Genomic DNA, 13,620 nt, shown 5'->3' with positions numbered 1-13,620 from the left:
TATTTTAATCACCATTTTTCAGTCTCAATAGGGACTTATGTGTTACAGGGGGGGGGGGGGGGTTCTGCTTCTCCAGTTTATGTGCTGCATTGTGTGTCAGAAAATGCTGGAAGTTGCATTTAGTTACTAGATAACTACAACTCCCAGCATGCCCTGATACAGCCTATGGTTGTGTGGGTGTTGCAGCATGTTGCACTGTATAGTAGGACAGTTAAGGTTATTGTGTAACATGCTGGGAGTTGTAGTTTTGGTTTGTGTCAGCTGCAGAGCCATAGGATGTGTCAAGGAATACTGGGAATTACAGTTAGTAACTACAACACCCAGCATGCCCTGATGCAGCCTATGGCTCTGCAGCTGATCTGAACCAAAACTACAACTCCCAGCATGTTACACTTTATAGTTCTACAGTTTAGGTAATGATGTAACATGCTGGGAGTTGTAGTTTTGGTTCGGGCGTGTTTGCGTGCATCCGTGGGGCTCTTGGTTGGCGGGTGAGTATGAAGGGGGCGGGATTCTGGGGGTGCAATTTAGTGCGGGTGCTACTAAAAATAAATAAAATTTGATGGCACAACTGCCCTAATGCCCGACGTGACAGTCCGCTCCTATACAAAACATTCATGCATACACATATCATACATACACCAGCCACTGCCCCCATATACACACACACACACACACCCGCCACTGCCACCCCACATCATACATTACATACACTCACACCATACATACACCTGCCGCTGCCCACCCCACATCATACATCACATACATACACATCACACTTAGACATTATACACACATCATACATTACATACACATCACACACACATCATACATCATACATTACATACACATCACACAGACATTATACACACATCATACATTACATACACATCACACACACATCATACATCATACATTACATACACATCACACAGACATTATACACACATCATACATTACATACACATCACACTTAGACATCATACATACATTACATACACATCACACATAGACATCATACACACATCATACATTACATACACATCACACATAGACATCATACACACATACATTCACACCATACATATCCACCAGTGTTTCCCAACCAGGGTGCCTCCAGCTGTTGCAAAACTACAACTCCCAGCATGCCCAGGGCATGCTGGGAGTTGTAGTTTTGCAACAGCTGGAGGCACCCTGGTTGGGAAACACTGATATACACCATACATATGCACACATCATACATACACCTGCCGCTGCCCCCCCCATCATACATTACATACACACATCACACATACACTCACACCATACATATACAACCACCCTTCCTGCCGCCGCCTGCATTCTCGGTCTCCTCACCTGAGCAGCCATGAGTGGACATCAGAGCTGTAGTCCCGGCCGGTGTGAGGTGAGATTTCCGTCCTCTCCTCTCTCCCCTCCTCCCCCCAGCTCTGTGTTCTCCCCGTGCAAACAAGCAACCTCCCCGTGGTGGATTAGGTCCTGTCTAGACAGAGCAGGGGAGGGGTAGAGCTGTGTGCGGGGGATGGAGCTGTGCACGGAGCTGTCTACATCCTCTCTCTCACCCTGCTGTGTCTTCTGAGCTCCGTCCATCCTCCAGGAGGGGAGATAAGTGGACTCTGCAGTCAGCTGGAGGCCACTGCCCCCTCCATACACTCTGAGCTGGTGTGAGGTGTAGACTTCCATCCGCTCCTGCGCCTCACACAGACATTAAAGAAAAATAAGGGGGAAGTCTGTCTGTCCCTGCTAGCCCGATACAGGGCTAAATCTATAAACAATTCACCTGCCCGGCGCCCAAAACTACTTGTCCCGGGCATCGGGCTATAGGATTTCCACATCCCTGACTATAGATGTCACTCCAAGGTACCCTGATTCAGCCACATCTGGAGGATATGCTCTACCAAAACGTGCGCAAAAAAATGCGCAAAAAAAAGGGCTTTCGCAAAATATTGCGCAAAAAAATACACACAAAACAGGGGTAAAATCTATGATACATGTCCCCCAATATGTCTACTTTATGTTTGCATCATAAAATTGACAAGTTTTTACTTTTGGAAGACACCAGAGGGCTTCAAAGTTCAGCACCAATTTTCCAATTTTTCACAAAATTTTCAAACTCGATATTTTTCAGGGACCAGTTCAGTTTTGAAGTGGATTTTAAGGGTCTTCATATTAGAAATACCCCATAAATGACCCCATTATAAAAACTAGACCCCCCAAAGTATTCAAAATGACATTCAGTAAGTGTTTTAACCCTTTAGGTGTTTCACAGGAATAGCAGCAAAGTGAAGGAGAAAATTCAAAATCTTCATTTTTTTTACACTTACATGTTCTTGTAGACCGAATTTTTGCAAGTGGTAAAAGGAGAAAATTTTTACTTGTATTCGAAGCCCATTTTCTCTCAAGTAAGCACATACCTCATATGTCTATGTAAATTGTTCGACGGGGCACAGTAGAGGGCTCAGAAGTGAAGGAGCGACAAGGGGATTTTGGAGAGTACGTTTTTCTGAAATGGTTTTTGGGGGGCATGTTGCATTTAGGAAGCCCCTATGGTGCCAGAACAGCAAAAAAAAAAAAACACATGGCATACCATTTTGGAAACTAGACCCCTCAGGGAATGTAACATGGGATAAAGTGAGCCTTAATACCCCACAGGTGTTTCATGAATTTTGCAAATGTAAAAAAAAAAAAAAAATGTTATCTAAAATGCTTGTTTTCCCAAAAATGTTACATTTTTAAAAAGGTTAATAGCAGAAAATACCCCTCAAAATTTGAAGTCCAATTTCTCCCGATTCAGAAAACACCCCATATGGGGGTGAAAAGTCCTCTGCTGGCGCACTAGAGGTCTCAGAAAAGGAGTAGTCACATTTGGCTTTTTGGAAGCAAATTTTGCTCTGGGGGCATGCCGCATTTAGGAAGCCCCTATGGTGCCAGGACAGCAAAAAAAAAAAACCACATGGCATACCATTTTGGAAACTAGACCCCTTGGGGAACGTAAGAAGGGGTTAAGTGAACCTTTATACCCCACAGGTGTTTCACGACTTTTGCATATGTAAAAAAAAAAAAATGTTTTTTTTTACCTAAAATGCTTGTTTTCCCAAAAATGTTACATTTTTAAAAAGGGTAAAAGCAGAAAATAGCCCCCCAAATTTGTAACACAATTTCTCCTGAGTACGGCGATACCCCATATGTGACCCTCAACTGTTGCCTTGAAATACGACAGGGCTCCAAAGTGAGAGTGCCATGCGCATTTGAGGCCTAAATTAGGGACTTAGGGGAATTCTACGCCATTGATTCCCAAACAGGGTGCCTCCAGCTGTTGCAAAACTCCCAGCATGCCTGGACAGTCAACGGCTGTCTGGTAATACTGGGAGTAGTTGTTTTGCAACAGCTGGAGGCTCAGTTTTGGAAACAGTGGCGTACCAGACATTTTTCATTTTTATCGGGGAGGGGGGCATGTGTAGGGGTATGTGTATATGTAGTGTTTTTTACTTTTTATTTTATTTTTTGTTGGTGTAGTGTAGTGTTTTTAGGGTACAGTCGCACGGGCGGGGGTTCACAGTAGTTTCTCGCTGGCAGTTTGAGCTGCGGCAGAAAATTTGCTGCAGCTCAAACTTGCAGCCGGATACTTACTGTAAACCTCCGCCCACGTGAGTGTACCCTGTACATTCACATTGGGGGGGGGGACATCCAGCTGTTGCAAAACTACAACTCCCAGCATGCGCTGACAGACTGTACATGCTGAGAGTTTTAGTTTTGCAACAGCTGTAGGCACACTGGTTATGTATCACTGAGTTTGTGACCTAACTCAGTGTTTCACAACCAGTGTGCCTCCAGCTGTTGCAAAACTACAACTCCCAGCATGTACGGTGCATGGTGTACGGTGACTGCTGAGAGTTGTAGTTTGCAACAGCTGGAGGCACACCGGTCGTGAAACACTGAGTTAGGTAAAAAAAAAAACTCTGAGTTTCACAACCATTGTGCCTTCAACTGTTGCAAAACTACAACTCTCAGCAGTCACCGACAGCCAACGGGCATGCTGGGAGTTGTAGTTATGCAACCAGCAGATGCACCACTACAACTCCCAGCATGCACTTTAGCAGTTTGTGCAAGCTGGGAGTTGTAGTTATACAACAGCTGAAGGTACACTTTTCCATAGAAAAATGTGCCTCCAGCTGTTGCAAAACTATAAGTCCCAGCATGCCCATTAGGGGGGCATAATGACCCCCCTGGGCGATATGCCGCGATGCCTGCTGAACGATTTCAGCAGGCATCCGGCTCCGGTCCCCAACCGGCTAGCGGTGGGGACCGGAATTCCCACGGGCGTATGGATACACCCTTGGTCCTTAAGGACTCGGAATGCAGGGCGTATCCATACGCCCTATGTGCTGTAGAGGTTAAAGACTCAGCAAATTTCAATTTTAGCATTTTCGCTTTTTCCTCCTTCCTTTCTAAAAACCATAACGCTTTCAATTTTGCACCTACAGACATATATAAGGGCTTGTTTTTTGTGTTACCAATTGTACTTTGCAATGACATAACTTATTGTATAATATAACCTGCAGCGAAACAAAAAATATTTGTGGGGTGAAATAAAAAAAACATTTTGTAGCTTTGGAGGGCTCTAGTTTTGATGCAGTGCAATATTTAGTAAAAATGACACCTTATCTTTATTCTGTAGGTCCATACGTTTACAAGAATACCCAATTTATATAGGTTTTATTTTATTTTAATACTTTAAAAATTATAAACTACATCCACCACAATTAGTATGTTTAAAATTGCCATCTTATGACCCCTATAACTTTTTTTTATTTTTCCATGTATGGGGCGGTATGAGGGCTCATTTTTTGCGCCGCCATCTGTAGTTTTTATAGGTACCATTTTTGTTTTGATGGGACTTTTTGATTGCTTTTTATTAATATTTTTATGGTATATAAAGTGACCAAAAATTCACAAATTTGGACTTTGGTATTTTTTTTTAAGTGTTCGTTATCGACCGTGTGGTTAAGCTAACCTAATATTTTAATAGTTCAGACATTTATGCATGCGGCGGTACCACATATGATTATTACATTATTTAAAAAAAATGGGATTTAAACTTTTAATAGGGAAGGGGTTAATGAACTTTTATTACACTTTTTTTTAGCCCCCATATGGGGCTAAAACATGCAATCTTCTGAATGCATATACTGATCAGTGCTCTGCCATTGCAAAACACTGATCAGTGTAACCGGCACTCTGCTGCTCCTGCCTGCTGCGCAGGAATGGAGCGGATCGCCGATCGGACAACGGAGAGGCAAGTGAGGACTCTCCCGTCCTCTGGTAAGCTGATCGGGACATCGTGATTTTTTCGCAATAGTTCCGATCAACTCCACTGAGCTGCCGGGATTCTTTTACTGTCGTTTTAGACACCGCTATCTAAAGGGTTAATGCCAGGCATCGGCCCGATCGGCTGTGCCCGGCATTAGCCATGGGTCCTGCCTGCCCAACCGGGACCCACCGCGTTTAACCAATTCTCTGTTGGTGAAAACGGTTCAAACATGGTAAACGGGACCAGGGCATGAGTCCTAAAGTAACAAGGATGCAGGCATATGCCCTGTGTCCCCAAGAGGTTAATAGGCTCAATAGGCTGCAACCTCCAGAATGTGTAATGTAAAGTTACTAAACTCTTATGCTGACATATAATATAGAGGTGAAGATCAATCTCGTTATTTTTATGATGCTGGTGTGGTAGCCCAGTACAGGAGTGTCATCCCTGTACCCTTGCTGCCCTTCTCAAACAGCCTCCCTACAGTGTCCCCTGGGCCCCCTTGCACCTGTTCCCCTCGTACAGTTACAGTGATTAACCTGTCGTCATGTGATGGTAACCCAGTGAAGTATCAGTGACCATGTGACTCCTCAGAGTCTCCTCCATATAAGCCCTGGGTGGAGCCTCTGTGCTCTCTCTCTCTCTTTAGCGTGGAGTTGCAGTGAGGTCAAGTCCTAGGTGTGTGTCTGGAGTCCAGAGGAGGCCTAAAGTCAGTCAAGCAGCCACAGATTCTCAAGTCCATTGCCCCACAGGTCAAGTCAAAGCCTGGTAAGCTACAGAAGGGGTGAGGTCAGTAATAGTCAAGTTAGTCCAAGCCATCCTGTCTCGTCAGCATGGCCTGAATGCAAATTGTCCAAGTCCACTATAATTCCCAGAAAGCTCTAAGGTCGCTGAAGTCACTGGTCACTTCCGTGGGTCTAACCAAGCTGTATAGAATGTTACATCTGTCTGATGCAGTAAAGCTGCCATTGTTCCGTAACTTGGCGTCAGAGTCATTATTTGCCCCCCGTGCCTAGACAAGGATCCAGCGGTATACCTTCTGGTGGTGTAGAGGATAAACCACGCCCTGGCGTTATGAACACAAGGGGTTAATGCCATCTGACTTAGGGTAACTCCATGTGCCCCGCATCACACCCTCACCACATCGGGGATTTGAGAAAGTTGAACAAATCAATAATCATCAAGCACAGAATTAGACTTAGAAACAAGATGATGTGAATTATCATGATAGTACAGGAACTTAATGATGACTGTCCAGAAGAGGTAAAAGGCTGGGTTCACATTACAGGCATCAATGGCACCCACTGGACCTTAGTGACTTAGGGTGTCCGTTGGGGTGTCATGGCATTGTGGTTGTACTGGAAATTTTTATTGTAACATTGAAATAATGTGCAACAAAGAAGCCTCCAAGACAGATGTGAACCCAACCAGAATACATCACAATCATGAAAGATAATGGTATTAATAATAATAGTATGTGATAACATGTAAAGGGCAAACATACTACTTCAGATCAAAAGCATATAGGGGGAGATTTATCAAAATCTGTCCAGAAGAAAAGTTGCTGAGTTGCCCATAGCAACCAATAAGATCGCTTCTTTCATTTCTCAGAGGCCTTTTCAAAAAAATGAAATAAGCGATCTGATTGGTTGCTATAGGCAACTCAGCAACTTTTCCTCTGGTCAGGTTTTGATAAATCTCCTCCATAAAGAATTATGATTTACTGCATTTACTCTTAAAACCTTTGGCCTTTATCTGCACTTAGAGGAGGCCAGATTATACACTGGATTATACACAGCTGGGGCCATTTGGGTTTTGCTGCACAGTTGAGTAATCACTATATGTTAGCATTCTAGCTATGTAATACCTGTATACTGTAATATGTCGCTGAGAAATGCTGATTCTAGTGACATACAGAACTGTGATGTGGGGCTATAAAAAGGGAAATAACTACAAGCAGGAGAGATTATGGCAATTCTAACAATACATAATGAACCAGTAATAGGGGGAAGACAGTAACACAGAATATAATGTGCCAGGATGCAGGACCACTATAATACCCTTTTTCCAACCTAATAATGGAAACACTAGGCAGTGAAGCTGGATGGAATTGAATTAAACTATACCATGATAAAAGTACAATGAACATAGTAAAGATCATTGACAGCAATAGAATTATAAAGATATTCTATAATACAAATATAGGCAAACAGAGAAAGATACAAGGAGATGCTGGAAATAGCATGGCAGATGGGCACTGGCATTAAGCAGGTTAATACTGACACAGGAAGGACTAGGCATTTGGGAAATGGTGCAGAAAATGTAGCAGGATGCATAAGCCCTATGATACTGACTGGTGAGGAGGATACAGACTGGGAATGAAGGATACTTAGTATATAACCTAGTAGGAAGCAACAGCTGGTGATGACGTCTGTAGTAAAGTGGACACCAACTGGGAATGGAGGGTTATGGATATGTAAGTTTAGTAGGATGCCGGATCCAGATGATACAGACTCAAGTAATACAGATATAGGTCAAGGACTTGGGTATATGATGTAGAAAATAATGCAGGTAAAAGCAGGAGCCAGATTATACTGTCTACAGAGAATGGAGGCTACTAGGCATGATATGTAAAGAGATGCAAGAGCTGGTGATGACTATAGTGAGGAGGATGGGGGATGGATGATGCATAATTAGATACATAATATAGTAGGTTGCAGGAGTCAGGCGATATTGACTAATGAGGATACAAGCAAGGGATGCGCGATACTAGATATATAATGTAGCAGAATGCAGAAACTCTTGATAGATTCTAGGGAGAAAACAGCTGGTGATAGCAGATAACGCAAATGAAATGTAGTAGGAAGCAGGAGCTGGTGATGATGATAGTCGCAGCTTAGATACAGATGGAGATACTACAAACATGAGGTAATAGAATACAAGACCAGGGTGATGCTGATTCTGGTGAGGATTCGGGCTGGGGATACTAGGTATGTCAGTGTTTTCGAACCAGTGTGCCTCCAGCTGTTGCAAAACTACAACTCCCAGCATGCCCGGACGGCCAAAGGCACACTGGTTCGAAAACACTGAGGTATGTAATGCAGTAGGGATGCAGGAGCTGGTGATGATAATTATAGAATGGATACAACCTGTGCATAGTGGATAACAGTTTTATAATATAGTAGGATTCAGACTATGAAGATACAGAAGGAGATTTATCAAAACCTGTCCAGAGGAAAAGTTTCTGAGTTGCCCATAGCAACCAATCAGATCGCTACTTTCATTTCTGAAAAGGCCTATGAAAAATGAAAGAAACGATCTGATTGGTTGCTATGGGCAACTCAGCAACTTTTCCTCTGGACAGGTTTTAATAAATCTCCCACACAGTGTTTCCCAACCAGTGTACCTCCAGCTGTTGTAAAGCAACAACACCCGGATCCACCTTGGAAGTTCTGCTACAGAAATTCTGTAGAGTGCAAAATGCAGCAACATCCCACAGAAATCACTGGTAGTCTGCTGCAAGCTAAGTTCTGCTCAGAATATTTCCGAGCTACATTTCCATAGTGTGCATAGTGACTCCAGCTGTTGCAAAACTACAACTCCCAGCATGGCCAGACAGCCAATAGTTGCATGCTGGGAGTTGCAGTTACGAAACAAATGAAGGCACACTGGTTGGGAAACACTAGGATACAAGGCTGGGGGTACTAGGTATGTAATGTAGCAGAATGCAGAAGCTGATGATGCTATAGCAGTGTTTCCCAACCAGGGTGCCTCCAGCTGTGGCAAAACTATAACTACCAGCATGCCCGGACAGCCGTTGGCTGTCCGGGCATGCTGGGAGTTGTAGTTTTGCCACAGCTGGAGGCACACTGGTTGGGAAACACTGTACTAAAGGCTGGGATGAAGGATTACAGATTTTGGATGTGGAGGAAGCAACAGGCAGGAGATGCTCCATGCTGAGTAGTACATAGAAACACATTGGGGTTAGGGATCATGCTGCACCTGGGATGCAGACGGCAGAGGCCGGTGATGGGGAGAAGCAGGGGCCGGTGATGGGGAGAAGCAGGGGCCGGTGATGGGGAGAAGCAGGGGCCGGTGATGGGGAGAAGCAGGGGCCGGTGATGGGGAGAAGCAGGGGCCGGTGATGGGGAGAAGCAGGGGCCGGTGATGGGGAGAAGCAGGGGCCGGTGATGGGGAGAAGCAGGGGCCGGTGATGGGGAGAAGCAGGGGCCGGTGATGGGGAGAAGCAGGGGCCGGTGATGGGGAGAAGCAGGGGCCGGTGATGGGGAGAAGCAGGGGCCGGTGATGGGGAGAAGCAGGGGCCGGTGATGGGGAGAAGCAGAGGCCGGTGATGGGGAGAAGCAGAGGCCGGTGATGGGGAGAAGCAGAGGCCGGTGACGGGGAGAAGCAGGGGCCGGTGACGGGGAGAAGCAGGGGCCGGTGATGGGGAGAAGCAGGGGCCGGTAAATTGCCCGCAGTGAGGACACCGGCCAGGATGGGGGATGCAGGATGATGCCGGGACACGGTGTACGGGTCTGTGGCTGACCCCCGCCGCCCTCACCCTTCTTGAACTCCTCCAGCACGGTGTCCAGCCGGGTGTCATTGAAGACGCAGTGCAGCGGGCGGTGGTAGAAGCGGGTGATGGTCTGCAGCGGGGTGCAATCATCCGGGTCCACGAAGGCCAGGTCCTTGACGAACAGGATGTCCACGATGTTGGACAGGTCGTCGCCCTCGTAGACGGGGATGCGGGTGTATCCGCTGCGCAGGATCTCGGACACGGTGCTGAAGTCGAGCACGGCGTCGGAGCGCAGCATGAAGCAGTCCCCGAGCGGGGTGAGCACGTCCTCCACCACCTTGGTGCGGAGCTCCAGGGCGCCCTGGATGATGTTCAGCTCCTCCTTCACCAGGTCGTTGTAGGGATCGGCCGCCCGCAGCATCTCCAGCAGCTTCTCCCGGGTGTAGAAGGTGCTGATCTCCTGGCGCAGGGCCCAGTCCAGCAGGCGGCTGAGCGGGTAGGACACCGGGAAGGTGACGGCCATTAGCAGGCGGGTGAGCCACAGGGTGCGGGAGGCGATGGCCAGGCCGTGCCGGGAGCATACCGAGTAGGGCGCCACCTCTCCGCACAGGAAGACGCAGGCAGTGCACAGCAGCACGGCCAGCCAGGGCTCCGCGGGGAGGGACGAGCACAACCAGCCGGCCAGGGAGGCGTTGGCCATGGCATTGCACAGCAGCAGCGTGCACAGCAGGTAGGAGCCCCGTGCCCGCACTGACTGCACCCGCCAGGCGTGCTCCTTCTCCGCTGGGGAGCCGCTGTTCTGCAGCACCCGGAGCTCCACCGGGTCCAGGGACAGCAGGCTGAGGCGGAGGCCGCTGAAGAGCGCGGACATGGCGAGCAGGAGCAGCGCCACCAGAGCTCGCAGCCAGGCCGGTGTAGCCTCGGCAGCCTCCCGCACCTCCAGCACGAAGTGCTCGCCTCCATGGTGCTCCCAGTGCCGCCCGTCAAACGCGCACAGTGAGAACTGCTTCCCCCGCTCCCCCTTTCGCAGCTCCCGCACTCGGACTTCCACCAGGGCCGAGCCTCCGTGCGGGGAGGGCTGCAGGGGGCCGAGCACCTCCACGTCCGATGCCCAGGACCCCTCGTCTTGGCACGGAGGCTCGCCTGCCGCCCGGGGCTCCTCGATGAACACCAGCCTGGGGGGCGGGCCGGAACCGTTACCCGCGGAGCTCAGCTGCTGCTGGGCCGATAGCGGGGGCTGGAAGTATAGGCGAAGGGTGAAGCGGGTCCCCTCGGCCGCTCGCAGGGTGCCACCCTCCAGGGATACACGGCCGCCCACCGTGTCCTCCGGGCGGAGACCCAGCAGCCAGGGAGACACCGGACGGACAGACAGGGAGACGAGGAGGAAGATTATGGCACCTGGAGCGGCCGCCTCAGCCATCCTCACTGCTCTGACAGGAGGACTGCGCGGGGAAGCGGCTGCCAGTCACATGACTGTCGGCAACACTCAGGATAGGTCAGGCTGGTGACACGTGATTACTGACGTGCCAGCGCGCGCCAGGTGTGTGTAGGGGGAAGTAAAAAAAAAAAAAAAAACTGGAATGGAATAAACGGCGGGAAAGTGACAAGGATAACGTCACGTCTGGCTACGCGGGGGAGAACGAGTGCAAGTCACATGACTCTCAGAACGCTTTATGATTGGTCGAAAAATACAGTTGGAGCTGTGAGGTGAAGGAGTTAGGCGGTAGAGTTATGTGTGTTAAAAATGGCGGGAAGTGAATTAATGTGAGGTAACTAGACAGGTATGATAGTCCTTATATCAAGTGTAAATAATAAACCTTATTTGTTTAGTGGCTTTTTGGGAGTTATTTATCATTTTGTTCTATTGCTTTTTTTGGTCTATATTTGCAAATGTTTCATATTTTGTGCTAATTGCAGTTTTTTTTTTTTTCAAAGTTCTAATATCCATAATTTTGACCTCATGGTGTTGTTGGACCATTTTTTAAGTGACGGATGCAGTGGTCATGAATTTATTATCTGTGTGTTGTTGATTTTTGTGTAAATTTTGGTGTAACTGGTGCTAAAAAACCTGCAAATCTAGACCACCTCCCGACCAGGTCTAAAAAAAATTACTACTGTCTGTGCAAAAAAAAAAAAATTAGCCAGAGTGAGAGGGAGAGAGAATAAGGTAGAGAATAAAAACGTTTAAAGACATAAAAAGTTAAAAATAAAAAAAAACATGCAAATTAAAAGTAAAAGAGTTCTCCATATGAAACAATCAGATATATTTTTTAAGGTACAAAAAAGTAATGATAAAGACGTAAGAAACAATAAGATTGTTAGCAATGGTCAAAATCTATTTCATGTTCCCAAGTTTTAAAAAATATCGGACAAAGTGATGATAACAATTAAAAAAAAAGTGAAAGGTAAAAAAAAATATCTGTTCAACTAAAACCTCTATCTCTCAAACAATACATTTTTTTCCCTGGCCTGTGGCAAGGTAAACCACTATACAAATGTAAGACTCTCTTTGAAGACCTTCTTTTAGACATTAATTTGCCTTAAAGGGGTACTTCAGCCCTGAGACATCGTATCCCCTATCCAAAGGATAGGGGATAAGATGTCTTACCGCAGGGGTCCCACCGCTGGGGACCCCTGCAATCTTGTATTCGCCACCCACCTGTTTGAGCAGCACGCCGCAGGGCCAGCTCACAAACAGCCGGGTGGCGACCACGGGGCAGGAGTATCGTGACGTCACGACTCCGCCCCCGTGTGATGTCAACCCTCGCCCCCGCTATGCAAGTCTATGGGAGGGGGCGTGACGTACCCCTTTAACCCCATAAGGACCCAGGGTTTTTCCGTTTTTGCATTTTCGTTTTTTCCTCCTCACCTTTAAAAAATCATAACTTTTTCAATTTTGTACCTAAAAATCCATATGATGGCTTATTTTTTGCGCCACCAATTCTACTTTGTAATGACATCAGTCATTTTACTCAAAACTCTACGACGAAACGGAAAAAAAAGTCATTGTGAGACAAAATTGAAAAAAAATTTGTAAATTTTGTGACCTTCCGTTTCTACACAGTACATTTTTCGGTAAAAATGACACCTTGTCTTTATTTTGTAGGTCCATTTGATTAAAATGATCCCCTACTTATATAGGTTTGATTTTGTCGTACTTCTGGAAAAAATCATAACTACATGCAGGAAAAGGTATACGTTTAAAATTGTCACTTTTTTTTAAACTTTTTTTTTGCAGTGTTATAGCTCCCATAGGGACCTATAACACCGCACACACTGATCTTTTACATTGATCAGTGGTTTCTCATAAGAAACCACTGATCGATGATTCTGCCGCTTGACTGCTCATGCCTGGATCTCAGGCACTGAGCAGTCATTCGGCGATCGGACAGCGAGGAGGCAGGTATGGACCCTCCAGCTGTCTTGTAAGCTGTTCGATTTCGTCGCGGCGATCCCGAACAGCTCCCTGAGCTAACCGGCATGGTTTCACTTTCACTTTAGACGTGGCGTTCAACTTTGAACGCCGCGTCTAAAGGGTTAATAGCGCGTGGCACCGCGATCATTGCCGCACGCTATTAGCCACGGGTCCGACCCGCTATGATGCGGGGCCATCATGGTCACTGCGACAATATGATAAATTTGGAACAGCACCACCAAAAAAAAACCACATCTAGACAAACAACAAAAATGATCTAGCCAAGACCATTATTGATAAGTAACCCCCTTTGTTTTTAGATAATAGTTGAGTTTTTTCTGGGGGTGGGGGTGGGGTTACATA

The 13,620-nt window shown here is 46.7% G+C and overlaps 1 protein-coding gene across 2 annotated transcripts in view; it reads right to left on the bottom strand.

The window, feature by feature from the left end:
• The window catches only part of CNNM1 (cyclin and CBS domain divalent metal cation transport mediator 1), a 75,360-nt gene extending 63,742 nt beyond the window's left edge, over positions 1-11,618 (bottom strand). For both annotated transcript variants that reach the window (XM_056531878.1, XM_056531879.1), the window contains exon 1: positions 9,888-11,618. In XM_056531878.1, coding sequence (XP_056387853.1) covers positions 9,888-11,262 — 1,375 coding nt within the window. In that variant the 5' untranslated portion in view covers positions 11,263-11,618. The remainder of the gene's footprint in view (positions 1-9,887) is intronic.
• Between the last annotated feature and the right edge of the window lie 2,002 nt (positions 11,619-13,620).

This window comes from Hyla sarda, chromosome 7 (genome assembly GCF_029499605.1).
Source record: "Hyla sarda isolate aHylSar1 chromosome 7, aHylSar1.hap1, whole genome shotgun sequence".
Taxonomy (NCBI): Eukaryota; Metazoa; Chordata; class Amphibia; order Anura; family Hylidae; genus Hyla; species Hyla sarda.
Note: the sequence above shows the minus strand (reverse complement) of the source record. Positions and strands in the feature narration are given on the sequence as shown.